The sequence below is a fragment of the Protopterus annectens genome, chromosome 1.part1 (assembly GCF_019279795.1).
Source record: "Protopterus annectens isolate FY-2018-M chromosome 1.part1, PAN1.0, whole genome shotgun sequence".
NCBI lineage: Eukaryota > Metazoa > Chordata > Ceratodontiformes > Protopteridae > Protopterus > Protopterus annectens.
This window is the reverse complement of record NC_056726.1, coordinates 809419121-809445941: the sequence shown is the minus strand read 5'-3', so window position 1 is coordinate 809445941 and position 26821 is coordinate 809419121. Positions and strand designations below refer to the sequence as shown.

At 43.8% G+C, this 26821-nt stretch overlaps 1 protein-coding gene across 3 annotated transcripts in view; it reads right to left on the bottom strand.

Annotated features, from left to right (window-relative positions):
* LOC122807294 (uncharacterized protein ZSWIM9-like) overlaps positions 1-26821 on the bottom strand; it is a 430135-nt gene that overhangs the window by 103188 nt on the left and 300126 nt on the right. For all 3 annotated transcript variants that reach the window (XM_044078424.1, XM_044078428.1, XM_044078426.1), the window contains exon 3: positions 20625-20878. In XM_044078424.1, the coding sequence (XP_043934359.1) occupies positions 20625-20878 (254 nt within the window). The remainder of the gene's footprint in view (positions 1-20624; positions 20879-26821) is intronic.

The window sequence follows — 26821 nt, the reverse complement described above, 5'->3', positions numbered from 1 at the left end:
ATGCAGTCTGGCATATGGAATTAGTAGTATGCAAGATGCCATGTAACCCAAGGCTTGCAGAATTTTTCTTGCAGGGAGTTGGGTCTTTGTTGCCATCAATTGAAAGTATTGAGTCAGTTGTCCTTGTTTGTCTGGCGTGAGATAAGCCATCTGGGCCGTTGTGTTCAAGCTGGCACCCAGGAATATAATCTCTTGTGAGGGCACTAGTTTTGATTTCTTTTCGTCTACTGTGTACCCCAGGCAACTTGATAAGTTTTTTACAAACGCCAGATGCTTTAGAAAAATGTCCTTGCTCTCTGTTTGAATCAGGCAGTCGTCCAGGTACGTATAAATTTGAATTCCTTTCTGCCTGCAAAATGCAATTACTGGTGCCAGGCACTTTGTGAAGACCCTGGGTGCAGTAGATAAGCCAAAGGGCAGTGCAAAGAATTGGTAGTGCATTGAACCCGCTATGAATCTGAGGTATCTTCTGCAGTTTTGTCTGATAGGGACATGCAGGTATGCTTCTTTGAGGTCCATAGTCACGAGCCAAGCTTTCTTGCCCAGCATGGGAAGAAGCTGCTGTAATGTCAACATTTTGAATTTCGGAACATCCAGGTAAGTGTTTAGAGATGAAAGATCCAGAATGGGCCTCCAGGCTTTGTCCTTTCTGGGTACCAGAAAGAGTCTTGAGTAAAATCCTTGTCCTTGCTCCTGTGATGGTACCTTTTGAATAGCTCTCATATCCATGAGTGCTGTAATTTGTTTTTTGAGCCTCTGCCCATTGATTTGGTGGCAGATTTGGCATTCCTTTTAACCTTGGCAGAGTGTGAAAGTGGAACCTGTAACCTTGAAATACAATGTTGAGAACCCATTTGTCTTTGGTGATCATTTGCCAATTGTGGTAGAAGAGTGCCAGTTTTCCTCCCAAGGGGGCTGCCACTAAGGATTTGTTTGGCAGCTGTAGTGGGAAGTCACTGGAGCTGTTTTTTATATGGTTGGGGCCTGTCTTCCCCTTCTTTCTGGCCTGATGCAGCCCATTGTCAAGGCCTGTAAGTACCTTGTGTTTGACCTCTACCTCTTGGACGTCTGTATCTTCCCCTTTGAGGTCTGTCTGTAATTGGAAAGGACCAATTCTTAGTTGGCCAGTTTCTGCTAAATCTAGGAGGCTGAACCTGTAAGAAATCCTTCACCGTGTGCATAGATTTTGCCTTATCCTCCATTTTCTTTAGTACCTCTTCTGCCTTAACTCCAAATAACACATCCTGCTGCAAAGGTGCATCCAATAATTTTGCTTTAACATGATCTGGTAACGTATGTTCTTTTAACCAAGCATGTCTTCTAATGACAGAGCCTGTAACTGCTGCTCTGCAGGAGGCCTCTAGAGAATCAAAACCACATTGCAAAGTAAGCTTGCCCACTTGTTCAGCTGCATGCAATAAATCCTGCATTTCTTTAAAATTAGGAGGATCTGATTCTGGAAGCATTTTTTGTTTTAACTGAGACAGTAAAAACTGCTGATATTTTAGCATGTGAAACGGGCAATTTAAGGCTCTCATTGCTAAAGTTCCAGACGTATATACTTTCTTTCCCCATCTGTCTAATGCTCTGGAATCTCTGTCAGAGGGAACTGGATTCTTGGCTAATGAGGCCTTAACTCCTTTGGGTCCCTGAGAACTAGTTTCAGGGTCAGCTACAGGGCTTTTATACAGAAATTTATGTGAGTCAGGGACTCTGTAGTATCTGTCAGGTTTAACAGGGGCTGGAGGTAAGGAATCAGGATTTAAGCTGAATTCAGTATACACATCATCCACAATATCTAACACTGGTGGAATAGCAAGGGGTCTGTGTTGAGGTAATAAAAGGAAATCCCTGAGCCTTTTCTTGGATTCTGAGTAATCCTGGCCTACCCAGTGGAAATGCTCCCATATGGTATGTAGGGTTTCCCCAAAGGAGTAGTCCTCAGGCGGAGAGGCTAATGGAATAGGTTCCTCAGCATCAGAATCCTCATAAGGGGGTAAGGAGTATCCTAGGTCTGAGGATGAATCAGAAGAGATGGACACCTGGTCGGATGAGTCATAGTCTGCATCCTGTCTAGGCTTTTTATCAGGAGGGGGATGGGACCCCCTGATGGGAGTGATTAGGTCTTCGGCCATTTTGAGCATTTGTTTCTTAGGCATGGAGGCCTGTCCTAGAGAATGCTGTATTTGTTTCTTAGACTTTAAAAGAGGCTTAGACTTAGCTGAGGGTTTACTGCTTAACTGAGTTGGTCTGAAGACACCCTCTGTAGCTGTGGCTTGCTCAGCTACTCCAGATCCCTCTGAAAGGTTAATCTCGGTAGGCTGAAGAACTTGTGCATCCGAAGGCCCAGCCATCTCCATGTGGGAGTCAGATGCGGCTTGTGGTTCTACAGAAGTGGTCATCAGGGGCTGTGAAGGCGCCTCGCTGAAAACCGGAGAACCGGCGAATGGCCTAGAAGAGGCTTCGTCGTCAGTTTTGGGCCTCGGATGCCTATCCTTGTCTTTGCACTTTTTGTGTATTCCGGTCGTCGGAAGTTCCGACGGCATGGTATAGTTGAATTTACTACCAAAATAATGTCAGGCAAAAATCAAACCGATGTTTAATAGTGCGCTTGTTAAACCTAGCACAAAACCAACAACCAGTGACGTCGTGGTCAGGGCCTAAGCATGAGATACAATAGGAATGAAAATCCTTATGAGGTATTTGCTTCCCACAAGAAATACAGTTATTAACTTTTACTGACATCGGTCTGAGGCAAGAAAAAGTTTCCCCAACGGGGTACTTAGCTTTGTAGAAGACTTCGGTTCTGTACTTGGAATGAAAATGTCAGGAGACGGCCAACCGGCACTTGCGAACTGCTTTTGCTTCGGGCACCGCACGGCAAGAAAAACTGAAGAAAATGGCGGCGGCTGCATCTTGTATACCCCTGTCTCACTGACGTCAGGGAGGAGGCGACAGCAGCCGACGCCGGACCAAGACTTTGGAACTCAGGCCAACTGGGGAACCGCCTGACAGCAGGATAACCCAAGTATAATGACTGCAGCAGTGTAACACGATGAACATTCATTGTTTCCAGGCTGTGACAATGGTGACTCCATAAACTTTTTAAGTACCACTGAAGTTTCCTCATATGCAGTCTTGCATATGGAATTAGAAGAATGCAGGAGGCCATGAACCCCAAGGCTTGAATAATTTGTCTTCCAGATAGCCGGGTTTTTGTGGCCACCTGTTTGAAGTAAGTCACCAATTGAATTTGCTTTTCTGGCGTAAGGTAAGTCATCTGGGCAGTTGTATTCAAGCTTGCACCTGGGAATGTAATTTTTTGAGAGGGTACCAGTTGCGATTTATTTTCGTTTATGGTGTACCCTAGACAAGTTAGAACCCTTTTTACAAACGCCAGATGCTTTAGAAGAATGTCCTTGTTTTCTGCCTGAATTAGACAATTGTCCAGGTATGGATATATTTGAATATTTCTTTGCCTGAAAAATGCAATTACTGGAGCCAGGCACTTTGTGAATACCCTGGGCACAGTAGATAAGCCAAAGGGCAGTGCAGAGAACTGGTAATGCAAGTAGCCTGCTTTGAAGCGGAGGTATCTACTGCAAGATTCCCTGATTGGGATATGCAGGTAAGCCTCTTTTAAGTCTGGAGTTACCAACCAGGCATCTTTACCTAGCATATGTAGCAACTGTTGAATAGTCAGCATCTTGAATTTTGGAATGTCCAGAAATGTGTTTAGAGTGGATAAGTCCAGAATTGGATGCCATGATTTGTCTTTTCTGGGTACCAGGAAAAGTCTTGAATAGAAACCTTGTCCCTTTTCCTCTTCTGGTACTGGTTGAATAGCCCCCATGTTCATGAGGGACAGAACTTGTTTCTGGGCCTCTGCCCACTGATTTGGGGGCAGATCTGGCCATCCGTTTGGGATTGGAAACATGTGGAAATGAAATCTGTATCCCTGGGATACTATATTTAAAACCCATTTGTCCTGGGTAATAAGTTGCCAGTTTCGTGCATGAAGTGCCAGTTTTCCCCCCAAAGGGGCTACTAAAAGGTAAGTGCTTGGTGATTGTAGAGGGAAGTCATTGAGACTGTTTACCGTAGGGAGGTGCCTTGTTGTTTCCAGATTTGGAGGTGGAGGCACCCCATTGTTTTGTTCTAAAAGTTCCTTGTGACTGAAACCTGGAGCCTTTGGAATGTCTGGATTTGACTTGAGCAGCTCTTGAGGGGACTGGAAAGGACCACTTCTTAGTAGACAAGTGCCTACTAAATCTTGGAGGTTGCACTTGTAAGAAATCTTTCACAGTTTGCATAGATTTAGCTTTATCTTCCATCTTTTTTAACACTTCTTCAGCCTTATTACCAAAGAGACGATCCTGTTGTAAAGGAGCATCCAATAATTTTGCTTTAAAATGGTCAGGCAGAGTTTGCTCTTTGAGCCAAGCATGCCTTCTTAGCACAGATCCAGTTAAAACAGCCCTGCAAGAGGCCTCCAAGGAATCAAAACCACATTGCAAAGTATGTTTTCCAACTTGTTCAGCTGAATGTAATAAATCCTGCAAATCTTTACTTTCCACACAGTCAGAGATTAACATAATTTTCTGTTTAAGTAGTCCCATGATATGATGTTGATATTTAAGCATATAAAATTGATAGTTTAAAGCCCTGATTGCCAAGGTTGCAGACGTGTAAACCTTCTTACCCCATTTATCCAGCGCCCTGGAATCTCTATCAGAAGGGGTAGGATTTTTAGCAGTAGAGACCTTAATGCCCTTGGGACCCTGAGAAATGGTTTCAGGATCAGCAATAGAATTTTTGAAGAGGAATTTGTGGGAGTCAGGAACCCTGTAGTATCTGTCTGGCTTACAACGAGCCGGAGGCAGAGAATCAGGAATCATACTAGATTCTGAAAAAACATCATCAACAATGTCTAGAACAGGAGGTATAGCCAACGGCCTATGCTGAGGAAGAAGAAGAAAATCCCTAAGTCTCACTTTAGATTCAGAGAAATCCTGACTTTCCCAGTGGAAATGTTCCCTTAAGGTATGTAAAGTTTCCCCAAAAGAAAAATCCTCTGGGGTAGAAGCAGAAGGAATGGAATCTTCTGCATCAGAGTCCTCATACGTAGGAATAGATAAATCCTGATCATTAGAAGAGTGAGAAGAAATAGAATCCTGTTCAGAAAAACTATAATCAATGTCTTGCCTACGCCTCTGGGAAGGAGGGGGTTGGCTACCCCTGATCAGAGTAATTAAATCTTCAGCCATTTTGATCATTTGTTTTTTAGGCATTGGGGCCTGCACATGTGGCCCAGGCATCGGTTTTTTAGACATAGATTTAGATTTTGGCCTTAGTTTTGAAGATGGCGTCAGTCTAATATACAAATCTGTAGGCCTGAAAGCACCCTCAGAAGCCGGTGCCTGCACAGCGGCTCCGGACCCATCTAAGGTAGAGACATCCACGGGTTCCATAATTGAAGCATCTCACTGCATACCGGACTCTGAATGGGTCTCAGTAGAGGCCTGAGAATCAGAAGTAGCAGGTATCAGGGGCTGCAAAAGCACCTCACTGAGTACCGGCGAACTGGCGACTGGCTTAGGAGAAGTGGCATTGTCAGTTTTGGACCTCGACTGTCTGTCTCTGTCTTTTTCTTTGCGTTTTTTAGGTATTCAAGTAGTCGGATTGCTAACCGACGACATTTCTGGATAATTAAATCTTGAGCCAAAATATTTAGAAGCAAAAATATACTGACGTTTAATCGTGCGTTGATTAAATTTAGCAAAAAACTGACAGCAAGGTACATTGTTGTCAGGGCCTAGGCAAGGAATGCAGTACAAATGAAAATCCTTATGAGGTATTTGCTTCCCACAAGTAATGCAATTATTAACTTTTACTGACATCAGTAAGGAGCAAGAAAAAGTTTCCCCAATGGGGTATTTAGCTTTTAGTTGAAGACTTCAGATCTGAAACTCGAAAACAAAAATTTCAGGAGTTGGCCGACTGGCACTTGCGAACTGCTTCTGCTTTGGGCACTGCGCGACAAGAAAGACTGATGTAATGGTGTCGACTGCATGCTTTACACCCGATGACCTGACGTCACGGAAGAAGGGACAGCAACCGATGCAGGACCCAAGACTTTGTTAATCAGGCCGACTGAGGGCAACCTGCCAGCAGATTACCCAAATGTAATGACTGCAACAGTGAAACACGAAGAACATCGTTTAAGGTGGAGGTAGGATTACATCAAGGATAAGCTCCGAGCATGTTCTTATTTGCAATGGTAATGGACAGGTTGACAGACGGGATCAGACATGAGGCCCCATGGACTATGATGTTTGCAGATGATATTGTGATCTGTAGTGAGAGTAGGGACCAGGTTGAGGAGACCCTGGATAGGAGGAGATATGCTTTAGAGAGGAGAGGAATGAAGGTCAGCAGGACTAAGGCAGAATATATGTGTGTGAATGAGAGGGAGGACAGAGATATGGTGAGGATGCAGGAAGCAGAGCTGGCAAAGGTGGATGAGTTTAAATACTTGGGATCAACAGCTCAGAGTAATGGTGAATGTGAAAGAGGGGTGAAGAAGAGAGTACAGGCAGGATGGAGTGGGTGGAGAAAAGTGTCAGGAGTGATTTGTAACAGATGGGTACCAGTCAGAGTGAAAGGGAAGGTCTACAAGAAGGCAGTGAGACCAGCTGCGTTATATGGGTTGGAGATGATAGCAATGACAAAAAGGCAGGAGTCAGAGCTGGACGTGGCAGAGTTAAAGATGTTAAATTTGCAATGGGTGTGATGGGAACAGCCGAAAGAAGAAGGCATGGGGGAGTGAGGGTTATAGTTTGAGCTGAATTTGCCAGCAGGTTTTCTACAGCTCTCTGCACGGTGAAAGTGGTACCATTTACTACCAGTTCTGCACACTGCTGCAATTTACCTTTAAGGTTTCTGACACAGTTGTAGAAGGCCATGTGGTAGTACTTAGTCTAAGAAGCTATCTTGACCTTGTAATTGGCCTTGTTGGATTTAATTAGTCCTCTGGGTATCCTGTTTAGTTTTATTAGTGAATGCTTGTCATTGTGAGAGCTGATCTTTCAGACTTTGGCCATGACTTTTTTTCCCTGTTTTATATACCCTGTTAAGATTAGGATTCTACCAGTGTAGTTTGTTTTTGGAGTTTTGGGGTTACATCTGGTAGGTACAACAGCCTCTATGCAGCTACTTACATGTTTGTACAGAGTTTCTGTGAATAACTATGCAGAGCCTGTTCTAAACTCTGGGTTGGACAGGGCATCAAATTTGACAAACTGTTGCTTAACAGGATGCAGTCTGAGTTAGAATGGTTTCTAACTGTAATACGTTTTGCCGGATTTTCCAAGTTGATTTTTATTTCAAATGAGAGAGCTCTGTAAGCCAATCTCACCAGTGAAGATGTGGGTGGGGTAGTGCAGCACTTTCCCATACTGGTGAGAACAAGGTCCAGTATGTCTGAAACTTTGACTGAAATGTGCACTAACTCATCAAGGGCATTTGTGTTAATAAAGTCCAAAAAACAGTGTGCCTGCAAGTTGGAGGTAGTGTACGTTTCCCAGTCTATAGAGGGGTAGTTAAAGGCTCCCAGTGTGTTTGACTAGATGAAGAGTGCCACCAGTAGGTCTAGATAAGAGTTGTGGGATTCTTGAGACATAGTTGGTGGCCTACAGCTTGCTAAGATATGGTAAGGGACTCTAAGGTGATTTGCAAGTGGATGAAGTCCAGGGCATCAGACTGTTTAACCAACATTGCGGTATACTTGCTGGTAATGTAGTTCAAGACACCGCCACCTTTACTCCCTGTCTGTTGGTCTAAATGTGTCACAGGCACTGTAGCCTTGTAATGCTGGAGTACTTTCTGCAGTTTTAAAGCATGTCTTGGTAACAGCACATATTGCTATATTCTCCAGAGTGAGGAGAGCTCGTACAGTATGGAGTTTCTTATTAAGGCTCCTAGCATTCAGCAGAAACACCCTTAGGTTCCTTTGGATTTTATTTGCTGTCAGTAGATTTGTCATTTTGTCACTGCCTAAAAAATGCTCTAAGGGGGTGGATAAAATTTTAGCCAAAATCCAGAAGCCAAAGGGAGACAGGTGCAGACCATCTTAGGCAAAGCAATGTGGTCTGTTGACCATGTCTTCCCAGGTAGACAGATACTGATTCCCCTAGACTGACACCAAAAACTAAGACAATTAGTGCTTCTCAGCTACATCAATAATGTAGTGTTTGCACAATTCCCACTGCAACAGTCTTGCCACATTATTCTGCCTTTCAGTATACAGGATCTCTGTCGTGAGTGTAGTACAGCCAACAACAAGATGCTTCAATTTTTTTTCCTTACAGAACTTGCATTTATCTATTTCATCCACTTGTTCAATGGATTTTGTAAACCAATGTGTATGTAGTCCAGTATCCTATGCCACCATTATTAACCTTTCATCTGTTCGTTTCAATTCACCTCTCCTTAACCATTCCTGTGTCAAATCCTGATTGACATAAGGCTGTTCCAGGAGATCTCTGTACTTGCTACACTATTTCTGCCTTTTCCACATTTCTTTCCTTCTCATCTGAACCTTCCCCTTATATTCTTTCTTTTTATTTTTGGCATATTCAATTACTGTCTAATTTTATCTACTTTTGGCTTGATTTCCATTCCCACTAGACACCAAGATGAAAAATCATCTTAGACTTATTCTCCTCATGTTTTAAAACTTTCATTATGTTTGGATCTGGCGATTTCAGCAGTTCCAGGACTGCAGATCTGTACATCAATTTCAAGGAGGCCCAAATAAGGTTTCCATTATATTAATTTCCTATCTAGGTTGGGTCTAATGTTACTTAACAGTGTTTCATAATTTCTGATTTCCTAGACATTATACATTTTTTTATAAAGCCTATAGTTTGTAGTCATCACTAACTAGATGGTTGATATGATCAGAAAAACGCAAAGCCATATCTATCAATATATCCAAGACCTTAAAAGAATTCAGTTTCAATTATGTTAAATATTCACCCTTCAATTCATTTCACCCAAATCTCATATCCTTAAGCTTTTGATGTATACTATTCTTTTGTGACTAACTGGTCAGTTTAATGAAGTCCTTTTATAAGCATGACCTATCTGTAACACACGAGATCAGTTTTCCCATTTTCAAGTCATCCACACACAGTACTAACCTCAAATGAAAAACAGTACATTAGAAAAATACAAACATGAAAAGCAGGAATTTATCTAAAAGGACTGAGCTAAGTGTACATTTCCCAGTGGTGGCTCATTCCAACACATCACTGAAGGGCTTCAAATAAATATGACTCCTCCTCCTATGTCCACACAGCAACTACTCAGTTCAGCCTGTTTGCATTTTCCTGGGTAGGGGTTCAGTAAAAAGCAAAAACGGCAGGAAAAGTACAGTTTTGTACCTACCATAAATGTAGATGTCTGATAGATATGCAACTGCAGTCCTGACATATGGGTTGTCCTGCCTCAGGCAGCCCTTCGGTCGGCCGGACTCCAAAGTCTGGGTCCGGCGTCGGCTGATGTCGCCTCCTCCCTGACGTCAGAGCGGCTGGGGTATAAAGGCATCAGCCGACGCCATCTTCTTCAGTGTTTCTTGCCCCAGATGCCAGGTGCCCTCCAAGGAAGGCTAAATTTTGTGAATGGATAAACAAAAAATCCAGACATGCACAACAGTAATAAACAGATACACCATAACAGATATCCCCAGCTTATAGGAAAGGGGGGGGGGGATGGACCCAAGGGAAAAAACAGAGGGGTAGGAGGGAGGGAAAACCTGACTGCAGTTGCATATCTATCGGACATCTACATTTATGGTAGGTACAAAACTGTGCTATGTCCTTCAAGAATGCAACTGCAGTCCTGACATATGGGTTGAATACCATAGCCAAGCTGGGGGTGGTAGGACTAAGCAAGAGATGGTGTAGCTAGAAGGCCCTGCAGGACTGCCGAAGCAAAGCCTGCTCGGGATCTGGAGTATAATGTCAGGTTGTAGTGTTTGGTAAATGTATGCACGGAGCTCCGTGTAGGCCAGGTGGGTTAATTTTGCTAGGCTTTTGAAGTAATCTGTTAAATGCTCTTGTTTCTCCTCTGTGAGGAAGGCCATTTGTAGCTGTGTGTTCAGCTTTGCTCCTAAAAAAATAATCTCTTGGGATGGCAGCAATCTTGATTTTTGCATGTTGACTGTGTATCCCAAAGCCTGCAGCAAATGAATGACATAATCCAAGTGTTTTATCAAGGTTTGCTTGCTGTTTGCTTGAATGAGGCAGTCGTCTAGGTAAGGGTATATTTGTATCCCCTGGAGTCTGCAATGTGCCATTACTGATGCCAGGGATTTCGTGAATACGCTGGGCGCAGTAGATAAGCCAAACGGCAATGCTGAGAATTGATAGTGCTCTGTTCCTGCAAGAAATCTGAGGTATCTTCTGCAACTCTGTCTGATAGGGACATGCAGGTATGCCTCCTTGAGGTCCAGAGTAACCAGCCAAGACCCCTTGCCCAGCATGGGAAGAAGTTGCTGTACAGTCAGCATCTTGAATTTTGGCACCATGAGAAAAGTATTTAGAACAGACAAGTCCAAAATAGGCCTCCATTGCTTTTCTTTTCTTGGAACAAGGAACAGTCTCGAGTAAAATCCCTGGCCTTGTTCCTGTGGAGGAACCTTCTCTATTGCTTTTATTTGTAACAGTTTTGAGACTTCTCTGAGTGCCTCTGCCCTTTGATTTTGTGGCAGGTTTGGCATGCCTTGTCCTGTTGGTAAAGTATGGAAGTGGAACCTGTAACCTCTGTCTATTATGTCCAGAATCCAATTGTCCTTTGTTATAATGTGCCAGTTTCTTGAGAATAGAGATAATTTTCCACCTAGGCAAGTCATTGCGATTGTTCCTGTGGTGCAGGTGAACTACCTGTGCCACTTCTTTGATTTTGAGGTTGCCATTGGCGGCCCCTGTAGGAGCCTCGGTATTGCCCTCTACCTCAAGCACGCCTGTTCTTTCCCCTTTGAAACTTGTCTGAGTCTGGAAAGGACCACTTCTTTGAAGGCCAATTCCTGCTGAATCTGGGTGTCTGGACCTGTAGGAAATCTTTTACTGTCTGTACTGATTTTGCCTTCTCCTCAATAGACTTCAACACATCCTGAGCATTAGCACCAGATAGCTTCTGTTTATCCAGAGGTGCGTCCAGGAGCTTTACTTTAACATGATCCGGCAGTGGCTGCTCTTTCAACCAAGCATGTCTACGGATAACAGCCCCTGTCATAGCTGCCCTACATGAAGCTTCCAATGCATCATAACCACACTGAAGAATATGGTTGCTAACCTGCTGAGAATTATGAACCAAATCCTGCAATGCCTTTCTATCTATGGGCTCAGGAGAGGCTAGTTTTTTCTGCAAATCATCCAGTAAGTAATCCTGGTACTTAAACACATGAAAAAGGCAGTTAAGTGACCTCATGGCAAGGGTGGTAGAGGTATAAACTTTTTTACCCCATCTCTCATCCAGAACATCCAAAACTGGAGGGATAGCCAAAGGTCTGTGCTGGGTAACTTGAGGAAAGTATGAAGCCTTTTCCTAGAATCAGAAAATTCCTGACCCTGCCACTTAAAATGTTCCCTCATGGAGTGGAGAACTTCACCGAAAGAAACATCCTCCGGAGGAGAGGCTGAGGGTATAGATTCCTCAGCATCAGAGTCCTCATAGGCTTGGAAGGATTCTTCTTGGGTGTCTGAATGCTCTGAATCCCCAGAGGCTTCATCTGAAGAGAGGTTGTCTGCCTGCTCAGTTCTAGGCCTTTTTTCTGCAGGTGGCTGAGAACCTCTGTCTGGATGCGGCTGAGACCCCCTGATAAGAGAAATTAGATCTGCAGCAAGAGACATAATCTGTCTATCAGAAGAAAGGGCCTGTGAGGTAGGTTTAGGATGGGCCTTGGCTTGGCTGGCGGCCTTAGCACGTGCAAAGGCCTTGATGGACATGGATTAGCTGCCCCACGTGCAGGGGTAACCTTGTCCACAGGAATGGCAGATCGAGAACTTCGGTTTCTGGGGGAAAATCAACAACCGGCACCGGTGTAGTCTCCGAGACCGAAGAGCGTGGTAACGCGGTGTCATCGGCCTGGAGCGATTAAATAATCGCTTCCGAAGGGGCCGAAGCACTCGCGGAGGGCTTAGGAGTAGTATCGGTGGAAGACGCGGGCCGAGGGTGTCGGTCCCGGGCCTTACGTTTTTTGGTAGTTTGTGCTGTCGGTTGTTCCGACGGCATGATGTAAGCGTAGGATTCGCCAAAAAAGTTTTCGGCAAATTCTGCCCGGCGCCTGAGAGTGCACTTATTAAAGCAAGCACAGGCAGCACAGGCCGAGACGTCGTGGTCTGGGCCCAGGCAAGGGAGGCAGTAAGAATGGAAGTCCTTATGAGGTATTTGTTTACCACAAGACAAACAATTATTAACTTTCTCAATTTGTTCTGACATCGGCTGAGGCAAGAAAAAATGTTCCCCAACAGGGTACTTAGCTTTTTAGATGACTTCGGTAACTGAAAACGCTGGAGCTGACCGACCGGCACTTGCGAACTGCTTCTGCTTCAGGCACCGCGCGGCAAGAAAGACTGAAGAAGATGGCGTCGGCTGATGCCTTTATACCCCAGCCGCTCTGACGTCGGGGAGGAGGCGACATCAGCCGACGCAGGACCCAGACTTTGGAATCCGGCCGACCGAAGGGCTGCCTGAGGCAGGACAACCCATATGTCAGGACTGCAGTTGCATTCTTGAAGGACATCAGCACCTAGAGAAAAAGAAAACCACCAGCATTTCCCCAGACTTGTGATCATATGGACAGGAATCTGCAGAGTTATCCATAGTATCACAGGAAGTTACTAGGCTATTGGCCCCAAGGCCCTTATAAACCTAGCCAAGAGTTTAGCCCACGTTTAGACAAATCAGCACCCGATGCCCCTGTCCAGCAGGGACATGGGTGGAATCCCAGGGATATATTTTCCGTTTCCCATCCAGTTATACAGGTTGCGCTTAAAAAGGGGTAAAGAGGTTCTCTGCTTGATGTGGAGAGGGAGTCTATTCCACAGATGGGGGAGTCTCTGGGACACATCTGTCAAGGCAACAAGTCATATTCATGTCACAGACCAGGTTAAGGCCGCCCGTGTGGGTTACTTGAGTGGAGCTAGACGTGGATATGCAGCAGTCCCATCAAGGTGGGGTTCGAGATCCCCTTGTACGCCAGACAGAGGTAATCTCTGAGTAGTCTGTATGAAACTAAGTAGAGGGATAGGGCTTTTAGCCTATCTGTGTATGGCAGATTTTTAAGGCCCTGGATTCTCCTGGTAAGGAACCTCTGTGATCTCTCCAGCTGCTGCATGTGCTTTGCAAGGTATATGCTGAATGGGGTGTTGTACTCAATAATGGGCCTTATAAGGGAAGAATACAGAGATGTTATGACCTCCTTGTCCCCAGATGAGATACCCTTACTTATGAGGTGGGCTATGTAGAAAGCTTTCCATACAGTGGAAGCAAGATGGTGGTCAAAAGTCAGGTTGCTATCAATCTGAATGCCAAAATCCCTCACAATTGATTGCGTGCTTAGGACATTGTTATTAATGCGATAATTTGTGGGGACGTCACTTTCCCCAAAGGGGATGATGATGCATTTTTTGGTATTCAGCTTGAGGCCATGTTTCTGACACCAATCATTTGTTTGGGCGAGAGTCTCTTGGAGGATGCCCATGTCACTAAGGGAATTGATGACAGCACTCAGCTTGCAGTCATCTGCAAACCTGGTCAGCCACAGCCCACTGGTTTTGGCCTGCATCCTTGTCTTCTTTTTCCGGAGTGGGAGATTCCAAAGGGAAGTCAATATGGTTCCAACTGCATGTGTTCATTCAAAGCCTCTTCAGTGGATACGGCTCCAAGGATGAGGAGGAAGGTGAAGAGATCCAGAGTTATAATACTGATTTCTGGTGGTTCTCTGATTCTCTTTCCTTGGAGTGGGAAGAAAGGGCAATCACAGAAACAGAGTACAGAGTCCTCTTTGTTAGGGAGGGTACAGTACAGGTGCAGAGGGAAACCTATGCACAAAAAATATACAATGCCGATGGCGGGACTGCTGTCAAAAGCCTCATCAGTCCATAGGATGTTGAAGCTGATGGGGAGGAGCCAACACGAAAACCTGCATCAATCGGTCCTTGTCAATGTTAGCTGTCTCTCAAAGCTGATGTTGTCATCATGCCTCTCAGTCCCAAAGGGATGGAGGGCACCAAAATCTGAACAACAGCAAGGATATTGCTGCTAACACTAACCTCAATTCTCTGGACATGAAACCAAGAACCAAGGAGCAACTCAGTGCCAAGGAAATCAGTACGGACGTGATCATCGACAGCAGAGTCAACCCTAAAGGAAGGAAAGACTGTGGTCCAAGGATATAAAACAGTGCTGACATTCAGGTGCCTTCCGATGTTAGCAGTTGCAGAGTGCTCTCCAGTTCCATCAAAGTTGGTGCCGAAGCTAAGCTGCAGAGGATGACAGAGCAACAGAAGAAAAAGACGTAGAATCCTTACCACCCTGGAGAGATAAGAGAAAGGGATTAGACCTATCTTCACTTGAGCCTATAAGACAACCTCCATCATCTTCCATCAATCAAAATCCATAGTAACTAAGTGACCATAATGGAAGGAAACAGGTCTAAACCTACTTAACTCCACCCTAGTGGAGAAGGTGCTCTCATGCTTAGACAACCTAGGTCAAGACGTCTTTCTTGATCACTATCAATTTAGGAACCCTAGAAACAATGGATGAGTTTTTCAGTCTTTCATCACTTTTTAAGGAACAGAGGAAGAATCCCTGGAAAAACAAGCTTTGTGTAGATCCTCTTTTGTTTCAAGCCATTTGCCCCAGTTAGAGTTTGGGGTGCCTTGGAAAGTTGAGAGAAATGGCTCATTTTTTCAAGTACTTTCCCTGGATAACAATCCTTTGAGAAAAAGGAAAATCAAGTTGATTCTTAATGTCTTTCGTCAAGCCTTTCATAGACTTCATATTGAACCTGCAACTAGACTTCCTAACTATACCACATAGAGGATATGCCTGCCATATGGTATTTCATGATATCAGGACTCCCAATTACTGAAACAAACACACACACACACACACACACACACACTTGTCAACCCAGCTAAAGTTAGAAGTAACTCTAGCACTACAGAAAATATAACACAGCTACATAGTACAAAAATAGGAATAGTTGAGAAGATGCAGTTATAAAATGGTCTCTGGAGGAGGAAAACCAAGTCTGTACTCTGCCAAGAATTTCTGGGAAAACACTGAAAAAAGTAAAATGAGGTTTAAGGCGCCCAGGCCATTTCTAGCACTAGGTCAATAAGTGGCAACAGAGATCTGGAAAGAGTGTGGTGTATTGTGGGTAATGGGGGACTTGCATCCTTTTATTTTTTTTTTTGTGCTAAGCTGACCTATCGGACTGGATCATCCTAAGCTGACCTAGTGGACTGGAGCATCCTAGATAAGTTGTTACACAAGGAGTCTATGTATGCTTAGCACTTTAAATCCAACACATCTGTATTAAGAGAGGCTGTGCTTATTGCATTTTGTTTTAAATTATTTTTAATCTCTTAAAAGGCTTGTATTGATACACTACAAGGCAAAGCTTTAAGCTCAAAAATGTGTGCCTGTTTTCATAGGTTTATACTAGGCTATCTGCCCTGGGGCAATTATAAGCCTAGCCCGATTCTGTATGGCTTACGCCACCCCTTGATTTGAGTATACTGTGCCCCTTTTAAGGTTTAGTTTACTGTGTCTCTGTCTAATAGTGACACGGGAGTAATCCCTGGGACAAACCTACGATCCCCCATCCACCTATCGAGATTCTTCTTGAAGAGATTCAGTGAAGTGCTCTGCCTCACATGAACTGGAATTCTATTCCAGAGTGAAGGGAGCATCTGGGTTATGAACCTGTCCCTCCAGCAAGTTCTATTTATTTCTGTGCTGAGGTTCAAGTCCCTCGAGCGTGTGGCTCTAAGGGATTTAGATTTACTGAGGTGGAGCATGTCCATTAATTCTGGATTTGACATAGCTTTGTATGTCAGGCATAGATCGCCTAAAAGTAGGCGGTATGCAACTGAGTAGAGCTGGAGTTTTTTTAACTAAGCAGCATATGGCATCTGTTTGAGACCCTTGATCCTCTTGGTGTCTTTCTAATTGCTGCAGGTGTCGGGTAAGGTACATCCCAAAAGGGGCATTGTATTCTATGATGGGCCTGATGAGGGATGAATAAAGGGGCACGATTACCTCTCTTGATCTAGATGTGAAACCCTTCGTGATGAGGTGGGCTATGTAGAAGGTCTTTCTAACCACTTTGGCAATGTGGTTTTCAAAGGAGAGATTGCTATCAACTTGGGTCCCCAGGTCCCTAATAACTTTCTCTGTACTTAGTTTCCGCCTATGTGGTAATTTGTGGGCACATTGTTTTTGCCAAAGGGTATGACTATACATTTTTTGGCATTTAGCTTTAAACCATGGCGCTGGCACCAGTTATCTGTCTCTGAGAGACCTTTTTGAAGGATGTTTGTGTCAGCTGGAGAGTCGATTATGGCGCCCAGTTTGCAGTCGTCTGTGAACTTGGTGAGCCATAGTCCTCCCACGTTTGCCTGTACCTCGGAAAAGTATATACCGAACAAGAGGGGTCCCAGGACAGAACCTTGTGGGACGCCACTTGTGACCGGTTTCGAGTCTGACATGGCTCCAGCAACTCTCACTCTGTGGGTTCCGTCTTTGAGCCAGTTTGCGACCCATCTTGTGATATAGGGGTTTATATTTAAGCTGGATAGCTTATCTATGATGCCCGAGTGGGGTATTGTGTCAAATGCCTTTGCAAGGTCCAGATAGGCTGTGTGGACTACCTTCCCCTCATCTATGGCTTTGGTGACTGTTTCGAAGAAGTCAACCAGGTTCAAAAGGCAGGATCTGCCCTTGACAAAGCCGAAGTGGGTAGGATCTAGTGTCTGTAGGTCCCCAATGTCTTTGTTTATGAGCTCCATGATGATCCTCTCCATAGCCTTGCAGACTAAGCTAGTCAGGCTTACGGGGCGATAGTTTCCAGGGTCCGTAGAGGCTCCACCTTTGTGGAGTGGGACCACTGTTGCTGTACGCCATTCTGTGGGCACATATCCTGTAGTGAGGCTGAGATTGTATAGCTGTTTTATTTGAGGGATTAGTTCCTCTTGGAGTTCATGTAGGACGCAACCTGGGACGCCATCTGGTCCTATGGAAGCAGTGTTTTTTGCTTTGGAGAGGGCAGCCTTTGGAGAGGGCAGCCTTCACCTGAGCATCAGAGATGTTTGGGAGGCAGCCCTCTGCCGGGATAGATACTTGCTCTTTTGGGGGGGAGGGAGGGGAGAAGTTTGCACTGAACCTGTCTGCCAGGATATTGGCGATGTCTGTGGGTTCAGTGTATTTTTTGTCGTTTACAATCAACTCAGACCAAGTCTGGGAGTTGCATCCCAGGTTCCTAACATAACTGAAAAAAGCCTTATGATTGTCTTTGGTGTCCTGTGCAATTTTTCTCTCGAAGCTGGCCTTGGAGGATTTTATGAGGATCGTAATTTTTTGCTAGTACTGATCAGAGATGCCTTCCCCGTTAGGGATTTTGCTCTATCATGTAGTAGCTTCCTCCTTTTGTTGTACAGTTTATTTATGGCAGAGGTCCACCAGACTGGACGCCTGCCTTTGGATGATTGGGTCTTGGTTTTGTTTCGGATAGCATGAATCCATGCATTCCTGGAGATGTCCGTAGAATGCGTTTATATAGGATTCTGCAGTTTGGGCCGTAGTTTCCACTGACCCTGGGGCCTTGAAGGATTCCACTTTGGTTTTGAGAAGTGAGAAGTTCGCTTTTGAGAAGTTTTTCACTGTGGTTTTCTGGGCTGGGGGTGGGGTCGGGATGTGGACATCCAGTGAAATTAATTTATGGTCTGATCTTACCAATGAGGGATATACTTCTGGTGTGGAGCATAGAGCCCCCATGTTGGTAATGATCAGGTCTAGTATGTTGTCCCCTCTTGTGGGAGTGGTGGCTAGTTGTTCCATAGCATTTGAGTTTATAATTTCCAGGAACCTTTGGGCTAAGGTGCTGGGGCTTGAGTAGTGCTCCCAGTCAATGTTTGGGTAGTTGAAATCACCCAATATAATGATGTTCGGAGAGATCTTCGTGTTTTCCAATGTTTTCAGGAAAGCCAAGTGGGATTCCTGACTTTGAGAGGGTGGTCTGTAGGATGCTATAAACTGAAAAGCAGTCTTGCCCACTGTTAGTTGCACATGGATGGTCTCTGATACTTTGTGCAATGCCACTAACCTGGAGGTGTGGATATCCTTGATAAATATGGAAACTCCCCCTCCTTTTCTGGTTCGGTCCGGGTTTTGGGGCCGAAAAGCATGATATGAGGTATAGCCTGGTAGTGCTGGGGTGTTCTCTGGAGCCTTGAACCAGGTTTCTGTCACTGCACAGATATCGATGTTCTCCATACTGAGGAGAGCTTCGAGTGCGTGCATCTTGAGGTTAAGACTTCTGGCGTTAAGCAGCATTACCCTTAGTTTCTTGTTCCTTGTGCTGTCTATGGGGGTGGGTTTGACTTTTGAGCCTTGCCTAAAAAAGGCACTATGGGGGTGGCAAGAGCCTTTGCCAATATCCGAAAGCCCAGAGGTGACAGGTGCAAGCCGTCCCTAGCGAAGGAACGTGGCTTGTCGAGCATGTCATCCCAAGCTGACAGACACTGGATCCCCTTTGAATGACACCAAAATTTTAGCCAATTGTTAAACTCGATCATTTTGTCTTTGTACTGTGGCATCATTCTAGGTGAGGGTAAGATGCTGCTCAAGGTAAGGGTCATACCAGCCTGGGCTACATGATCAGAGAGCTCCTCTATGTCTCTTTTCATGTAGTCCAGTTAGGTACGTCTCAGGTCATTCACGTCATTTGTCATTGTTCTATTTTAAATTATTTTACTAAGTAGTTATCTTTTAACTTTACAGTTTTTTTTAAACATTATTTCAAAGTGATAGGCTGTTTGACTAGCTACTGCAAGACAATACACCTAAAGGTAAGTAAGTCTATGTGAAATATAGTTACTGTGACTATTTCAGCTGCTATAATTAAGCTGTCATTTTGGGGTATTACGCAATATTTAGTTTGGTCATTGGCAGTAGGGACCTTTTATCTATCTTTCCATTTTTACTGCCATTACATGTTGTATCACTCCTGTTTGTGAATCCGGGAATGTTAAAGGCTTAACCAGTAGAAGAATTAGGACTTGAGGTGAAAAACAAACGATATATAGAAGACTTTCACCACTTCAATTTATACTGAACTGGTTACTGCTAATCAGGTGGTCTGTACTGCCTGCTCCTCTGTGTCACTTTTGTGTGGTATGCTGACTTATGTTTTGGGAACAGGGAACATTTTTATATTCTGGAGGTGTTTAGAGTTTGGAAGCCACTAGATGACTTTGCTGTGTTGCACTTCTGGACCAACATATTTCTTCTGTTTTTCTTCCACTAGGACTCTGGAATCTAGGTTACTATAACAGTCTTTATGCTGATGTGAACTTCATATCTAAATGTGGGTTACCATTACTTTTGTGGAAAGTTGCTTCAGCCAGTTTTACTGCCTACATCCTTGGGCAAAACAATGTGTTTACTGTTTCATTACTTTAACAAATCAAATGGCTTACTTCTACCTTGAAAACCTGTAAGCATTAAAAATACTGTTTTCTATGTTTAATCACTTTATTAAATTACAATACTATTCATTAAATTTTGCATAAAGTAAGAAGGGATTAGGCACGTATATGAAAGCTTAGTCTAACTGAGAATCCAACTATCTATTTTGTATGTAAACATACCATGAACTACCTTGGTGACATGTGTAAACACATTCATTACAATGGCAGAAAGCCAGAAATGACATTTCTGTTTCCTTATGTATCAGAGTAAGGCAACTAAAAAGACTGAAGCATGCAGATAAACATTGCAGTTCTGAACATAATAAAAAATGATTCATGCATACAAAAAACAGAATGAGGTGGTTGTGCAACTTAAGCAATAAGACACCGCACAGATTTTCAATGCAAAGTTGTTCAGTTTTTTTTTTTAAATCCATTAGCATGTTCTTATGTTGTTTTACTAATTACTAATACAAGGAAATATCCTTATTTTATGTGCACTGCTTCAACTAACAATATATACTTGGGAGGCTCAACAATCATGAAATGATGTTACCTTGCTCCTTCTATACCTTTGTTTTAAACCTACACGTATAATTTTAAGTAACCAAGTACTCTCAGATAGACACATTTTCATATCCTTATGACTGAACATCAATCTGACCAAAACAATAACAATAAATTAAGCCATCAGTTACTCTTAAAGTTACCATCAGTACCTTGCAAATCAGACAAATTGTATTTTATTAAAATACACACTAAAGGAATAACAATTGTAAGTTAATAATTACAGCTATTTTCTGAAAATGTCATAAATGTAAACAATACATGAGGACTTTGCTTAGACACAGTACTTACCCAGTGCTAGACTGCACATAACCACCTCTTGCTCGATAGTGTTTACAGACTAGGAGAACAGTTCTATACCTTAGGACCTCTACTTGTTCTGGACTTGGTGAGCTTCCAGTTCCTTTCCATTTGCTGAGGGGCACTCCTTTAATCTTGTTAAACAAGACTTTACTCTTCTCACACCAGCTGTCAAAGAATCTACAGAACTCCTCCCATGAAGAGAATGACATATCAGAAAGCTCATTTTCCATCCTTGAGCCAGGCTATGGAGAGACACAACCAAAACCTGTTAGAAATTTCTCTCACTGTCTCCCTATCTAAGGAAACCACATACCCAGTCAAAAATGTTTCAGTGACACCACTAAGCCAGGCTCTTTAAAACAGTATGCAGTCTTGTGCATTTTAATGTCACTATGTGATACTGCAATCCCTCTTGGAGAAGCATACAGTAGATTAGGACCCAGGATCCCAACAAGTTACCACCATGAACTTTGAAATCTGACACACATTACAGGAAAGGCGCCAGTAAAAACTAAGATGATAAAATCATGTTTGTATTTAAACAAGACAAGTGAATTGGTCAACATGACCTTTTTCATATACAACCTGGGTTAAAAGGCAAAAAAAAATACTGTGCAGTAAAACATTAAATAAATGAATATTAAATCAACAAAAACAATCAAGACCAGAAGATCAACACCCGCAAAAATAGTATCTACCATAAAGGAAAAAAAGGGCATTCAGTATTAAAAGTAACACAGTGTTAGAAGCAAGTAATATCAAGTAACGCATGACTTACCTAAAAAAAAAAATTAAACAAATTAAAAAAAAAAAAAAAAAAAACAACTTTCCCAGCCTAGTGAAACCTAGTTTCAGATCCTGTACTATTATGTACATCTCCCAGAAAGATGAGACTATAACGTAACACTAGAGTTAACACAAGGAATATTCTTAATGTTTAAAGGAAGGAAATTCCAGACATATAAAGCAAAATATGGAAAAGCCTTCTAATTTATACCAGATTCCTTGCTATACACAGACATGACAGCAGGGAAATTCAGTTACCCAATGATTGAGGTCCCCTAAGATGTACCCTATAACTATCTGCACAACAGTAAGCACACAGGATCAAGTGCAAAAAAACATATATACCCCGGCTAACCACACCCACAGTTCCCCAGAAACCATAGCTGACGCTTATAATAGCTTTTTCACTGAAACAATCCAATCCCTAGCAAATCAACTAACCCCCACAAACTTAAACCCCACCTCTAATCTACCCACTAATCACCCCCAATTTAGCTTCCAACCCATATCCACTAGTTTTATCAAAACACTTCTAAAAAAACTAAAACTTACCACCCTCTCTGCTGACCTCCTCCCTGCAGAGTAACTACAAATAGCTGCAGATGCCACTGCATATCCCCCATATCTATCCTGATCAACAAAACCTTATCCGAAAGTGTTATCCCCTCCCACTGGAAAACATCCCAAGTCATCCCACTCCATAAAGGTGGAAGTTCTACAAAAATATCCAACTACAGACCCATTGCCATTCTTTCCCCACTAGCCAAAATAATGGAGAAATGTGTACACAAGCAACTAATGCAATACCATACACAGAATAACTTACTATCCAAATCCCAGCATGTTTTCAGGCCACACCACAGCACCACCTCAGCCCTCCTTTCCTTTACCAACGCCATAAACTAAAACAGGAATGACAACAGGCTATCCTCTGCCCTCTTTCTTGACCTATCAAAAGCCTTTGACATGAACCATGAACTTCTCATTCTTTCTCTAAAGTCAATTTTCCTCAATAAGCAAGCAATCCAGTGATTCCAGTCCTACCTGACTGGTAGACAACAGGCTGTATTATGGCAGGGCAAACTGTCCAGCCAGCTACCTCTCACACTTGGTGTCCCTCAAGGCTCCATTCTAGGTCCACTACTATTCTCTATTTTCATCAACAACATTTACACTGCTATCCCTAAAGCTACCTGCATTCAATATGTAGATGATTCCACTCTGATCTGCTCAGCCACCTCCCCATCCGAACTGGAAATCTTAACCCAAAATACTTTTAACACTATTGAAAACTGGCTTGGCAACCAACGCCTACTGCTGAACCCCAATAAAACTAAACATCTACTCTTCACCCCCCACTAGTAGATCCGCCACACACACTTTCTCTGTCACGTCTAACAATGGTACTACTATCTCCCCAGATACCCACACCAAGCTTCTAGGGGTTATCATAGATAATAATCTTAAATTTGACCTACGGGTCAACAAAACTGTACAGACCATCAATAAGAAACTTGGATCACTGTATAGAAACAAGACATTTTTAACCCCACTGGCTAGAAAGTACAGTTGTGTACACATACCATAAATGTAGATGCTCAAGTGTATTCACTGTTGCAGTCATCACACTTGGGGTATCTGCCTGCAGGTAGCCCTTATTCGGCCTGAATACCAGAGTCTTAGGATTTTTGCGTCTGATGCTTTCGCTTCTACCATGATGTCAGGGGTATAAAAAAGGCAGCCGACACCATTACATCAGTTTTTCTTGCCCTAAATATCAGGAGCCCCCAAAAATAAGAAACTTGTATATGGTGGGGAACTCCACCAGTAAAAAGTAAATACCAATGCCATTAAGAATGGCCATAGAGAGGAGAAGTAGAAAGATGGAGAAAGCCAGGGGGCTGGAGGGAGGGAAGCAGAATTGCAACAGTGAATACACTCGAACATCTACATTTATGGTAAGTGTACACAACTGTACTATGTTCTTCATGTTTCACTGTTGCAGTCATCTCACTTAGATTGATTCCCAAAGCTGAGGAAGGGTGGAGGCAGTCAAGAAGTGTTAGGGCTGGCTAGTAGGCCTTGCAAAACTGCTGTAGCAGATCCAGCTCTGGATTTAGAAAAGATTGGTAAATGGTAATTCTTGGTGAAGGTGTGTACAGAACTCCAGGTTGCAGCTTCCAGGATGTCTCTTGTAGGGACTCCCCTGAGAAATGCTGCAGAGGTGGAAGTAGCCCTTGTGGAATGTGGTCTGATCCCCTGTGGGGTAGGTTTTCCATGGTGCTTGTAGCAGAAATGGATGCAATCTGCTATCCATTTGGAAATAGTTTGCTTTGAAATGACCTTACCCTCTGCCCCTGTAGCAAAGCTGACTAGCAGCTGGTCAGATTTTCTGAAGGGTTTAGTCCTGTCAAGGTAGAACCTGAGCTGGCTGTGCACGTCTAAGGAGTGCAGGATCATTCCCCCTTTATTCTGAGGGTTAGAGAAAAAGGTAGGTAAATGGATGGATTGGTTTAGAGCCACACTGGACACTACCTTAGGCATAAAGCACTGGTTAGTCCTGAGGGAAACCCTGTCAGCATGGAAAATAATGAAGCCTGTAGCTCAGACACTTTTCTTGATGAAGTTATGGCTAAAACCAAGGCTGCTTTCCAAGAGAGGAATTTTAACTCTGCTGAAGCTGCAGGTTCAAAAGGGGGTAGCGTGAGCTTTTCCAGTACAAAGTTAAGGTGCCAGGTAGGGGTGGGTGCTCTCCTAGGGGGCCTTAAGTTTTTAGCCCCTCTCTGGAACTGTTTGATGAGAGGGTGAGAAAATAGAGGTGGCTCAGTATTATAATGAGCTGAGATGGCTGAGGCATGAATCTTAATGGAGGAGAAGGAAAGTCCTCTGTTGAGTAGCTCTGCTAGGTAATCCAGGATTAGAGGTAAGGAGGGCACAGCTGTGTCCTTCCCTTTACACTGATTCCAAGAACAATATCTTTTCCACTTTTCAGCATAGGATTTCCTAGTACTAGGTCTTCTGGCTTCAAGAATGACGTCTAGCATCTGTTTGCTGAAGGTTGCTGGTGGAGTATTCAGGGGATAAGCTAGGCTGCTAGTTGTAGGGATTGCAACTGTGGATGTAAAATCTGTCCCTCCTGCTGTGACATCAGGGTAGGAGTCTGGTGAAGGTGCCAGGGTGGCACTGTTGTCAGACTGTGCAAGAGTGGGTACCAGTCCTGGCATGGCCAGTCTGGGGCAACAAGAATTGTCCTTGGCCTGTCCTGTTTTATCCTGAGTAATACTTTTGAGAGGAGGGGCAGAGGGGGAAAGGCATAAACGGAGAGGTTTTCCCATTGAAAGGATATGGCATCCACCTTCCAGGCCCTGCTGTGAGGGTTCCTGGTGTGGAATTTGTTCAACTGGTGGTTCTCGGGTGAGGCAAATCGGTCCACCTCCGGTGTCCCCCCACTTCTGGATCAGAAAGTTGAAGGTGTTGGGCTCCAATTTCCACTCGTGTGGGTCTAGGAGATTTCTGCTTAAGTCGTCTGCCAGTGAATTTTGATTGCCTGGCAGGAATTGAGCTTGTAGATGCACTTGGTTGCTCAAGGCTGTGTTCCACAGGGCCATGGCTAACCTGCAGAGTGGGTTCCCCCCTGCTTGTTTATGTACCACATAACTGCGGTGTTGTCTGTTTTTATGAGCAGTTTTCCTGGAAGGATTAAGTATTTGAAGGCTGTCAGAGCATTCTGTACAGCTAGCATCTCTTTCTGAATGATGTGCAGGAGAATCTGGGCTGAATGCATTTTCCTGCCATGTTAGCCCCCCCATGCATAGTCTGATGCGTCTGTTGTCAGGGTTTGGGCGGTGAGGGGTTGAGTGAAAAGCAGTCCCATGTTGTGGTTGCATGCTTCTGTCCACCAAAGGAACTCTGCCCTTAGACAAGGCATGATTGGAATGACTGTTTCCAGGTCCTGAGAATGCTGGCACCAAAGACTTTTTAAGTACCACTGAAGTTTCCTCATATGCAGTCTTGCATATGGAATTAGCAGAATACATGAGGCCATGAACCCTAGGGCTTGCAGTATTTGTCTTGTAGACAGCTGGGTTCTGGTGGCCATTTGTTTGAAGTAGTTTGTCAGACAGATCTGTTTTTCTGAGGTGAAAAATGCCATCTGGGAAGTTGTGTCCAAGCCTGCTCCCAGGAATACAATCTTTTGACTGGGTACCATTTGTGATTTCTTTTCACTGATTGTGTACCCCAATGAAGTGAGAAATCTTTTTTTTTTTACAAATGTCAGGTGCTGAAGTAGTAATTCTTGACTGTCTGCCTGAATCAGGCAGTCATCCAAGTATGGGAAAATGTGGATATTTCCCTGCCTGCAGTATGCAATTGCTGTAGCCAGGCACTTTGTGAATACTCTGGGCACAGTAGATAAGCCAAAGGGAAGTGCATAGAGCCTGCCCTGAAGCAAAGATATTTCCTGCAAAACTCCCTTATGGGGATGTGCAGATAAGCTTCTTTTATGTCTAGAGAGTGACTAACCATGCATCCTTGGCTAGCATGGGGAGAAGCTGTTGCAGGGTAAGCATCTTGAATTTTGAGACCACCAGAAAGGTGTTGAGAGTTGACAGATCCAGGATTGGGCGCCAAGAGCCCTCTTCTCTGGGCACCAGGAAAAGCCTGGAGTAGAAACCCTGCTCCATTTTATTCTACTGGAGCAGGCTGAATAGCTCTGACATTGAGCAGGGAAAGTACTTGCTTTTGAGCCTCTGCCCACTGGTTTGGAGGAAGGTCTGGAGACCTGCTTGGGGTTGGCAGAGTATGGAAGTAGAATCTGTACCCACGGGATACAATGGTTTGGACCCATCTGTCCTGAGTAATGGACATCCAGTTTTTTGCATGAAGTGCAAGTTTTCCCCCTAAGGGCACAAGTAATCGGGCAGGGCTGGGAAGGATAATTGCAAAGTCATTGTGAACTTTTTCCATAAGGGGGCAGCTTACCACTTCCTGATTTTGAGGTTGGAACACCCCATTGTTTAGATCTCTGCATACCCTGAGTCTGTAGTCTGGGTGACCTGGTTCCCTTTGGTCTGAGAAGGCCTGCAAGGGGCTTGGAAAGGACCAGTTTTTAGAACACCAATGCCTAATGAATCTAGGTGGTTGCACTTGTAAGAATTCTTCAACAGTTTGCATGGATTTAGCTTTTTCTTCCATCTTTTTAAGAACCTCTTCTGCTTTGCTGCCAAATAAACAGTCCTCATTTAAAGGAGCATCTAATAATTTGGATTTGACATGATCTGGCAAGGTTTGTTCCTTCAGCCAGGCATGCCTTCTCAGTACAGACCCAGTGACTGCAGCCCTGCAAGATGCTTCTAGCAAAGCCAGACTGCAATGTATGCTAACTAACTTGGTTTGCA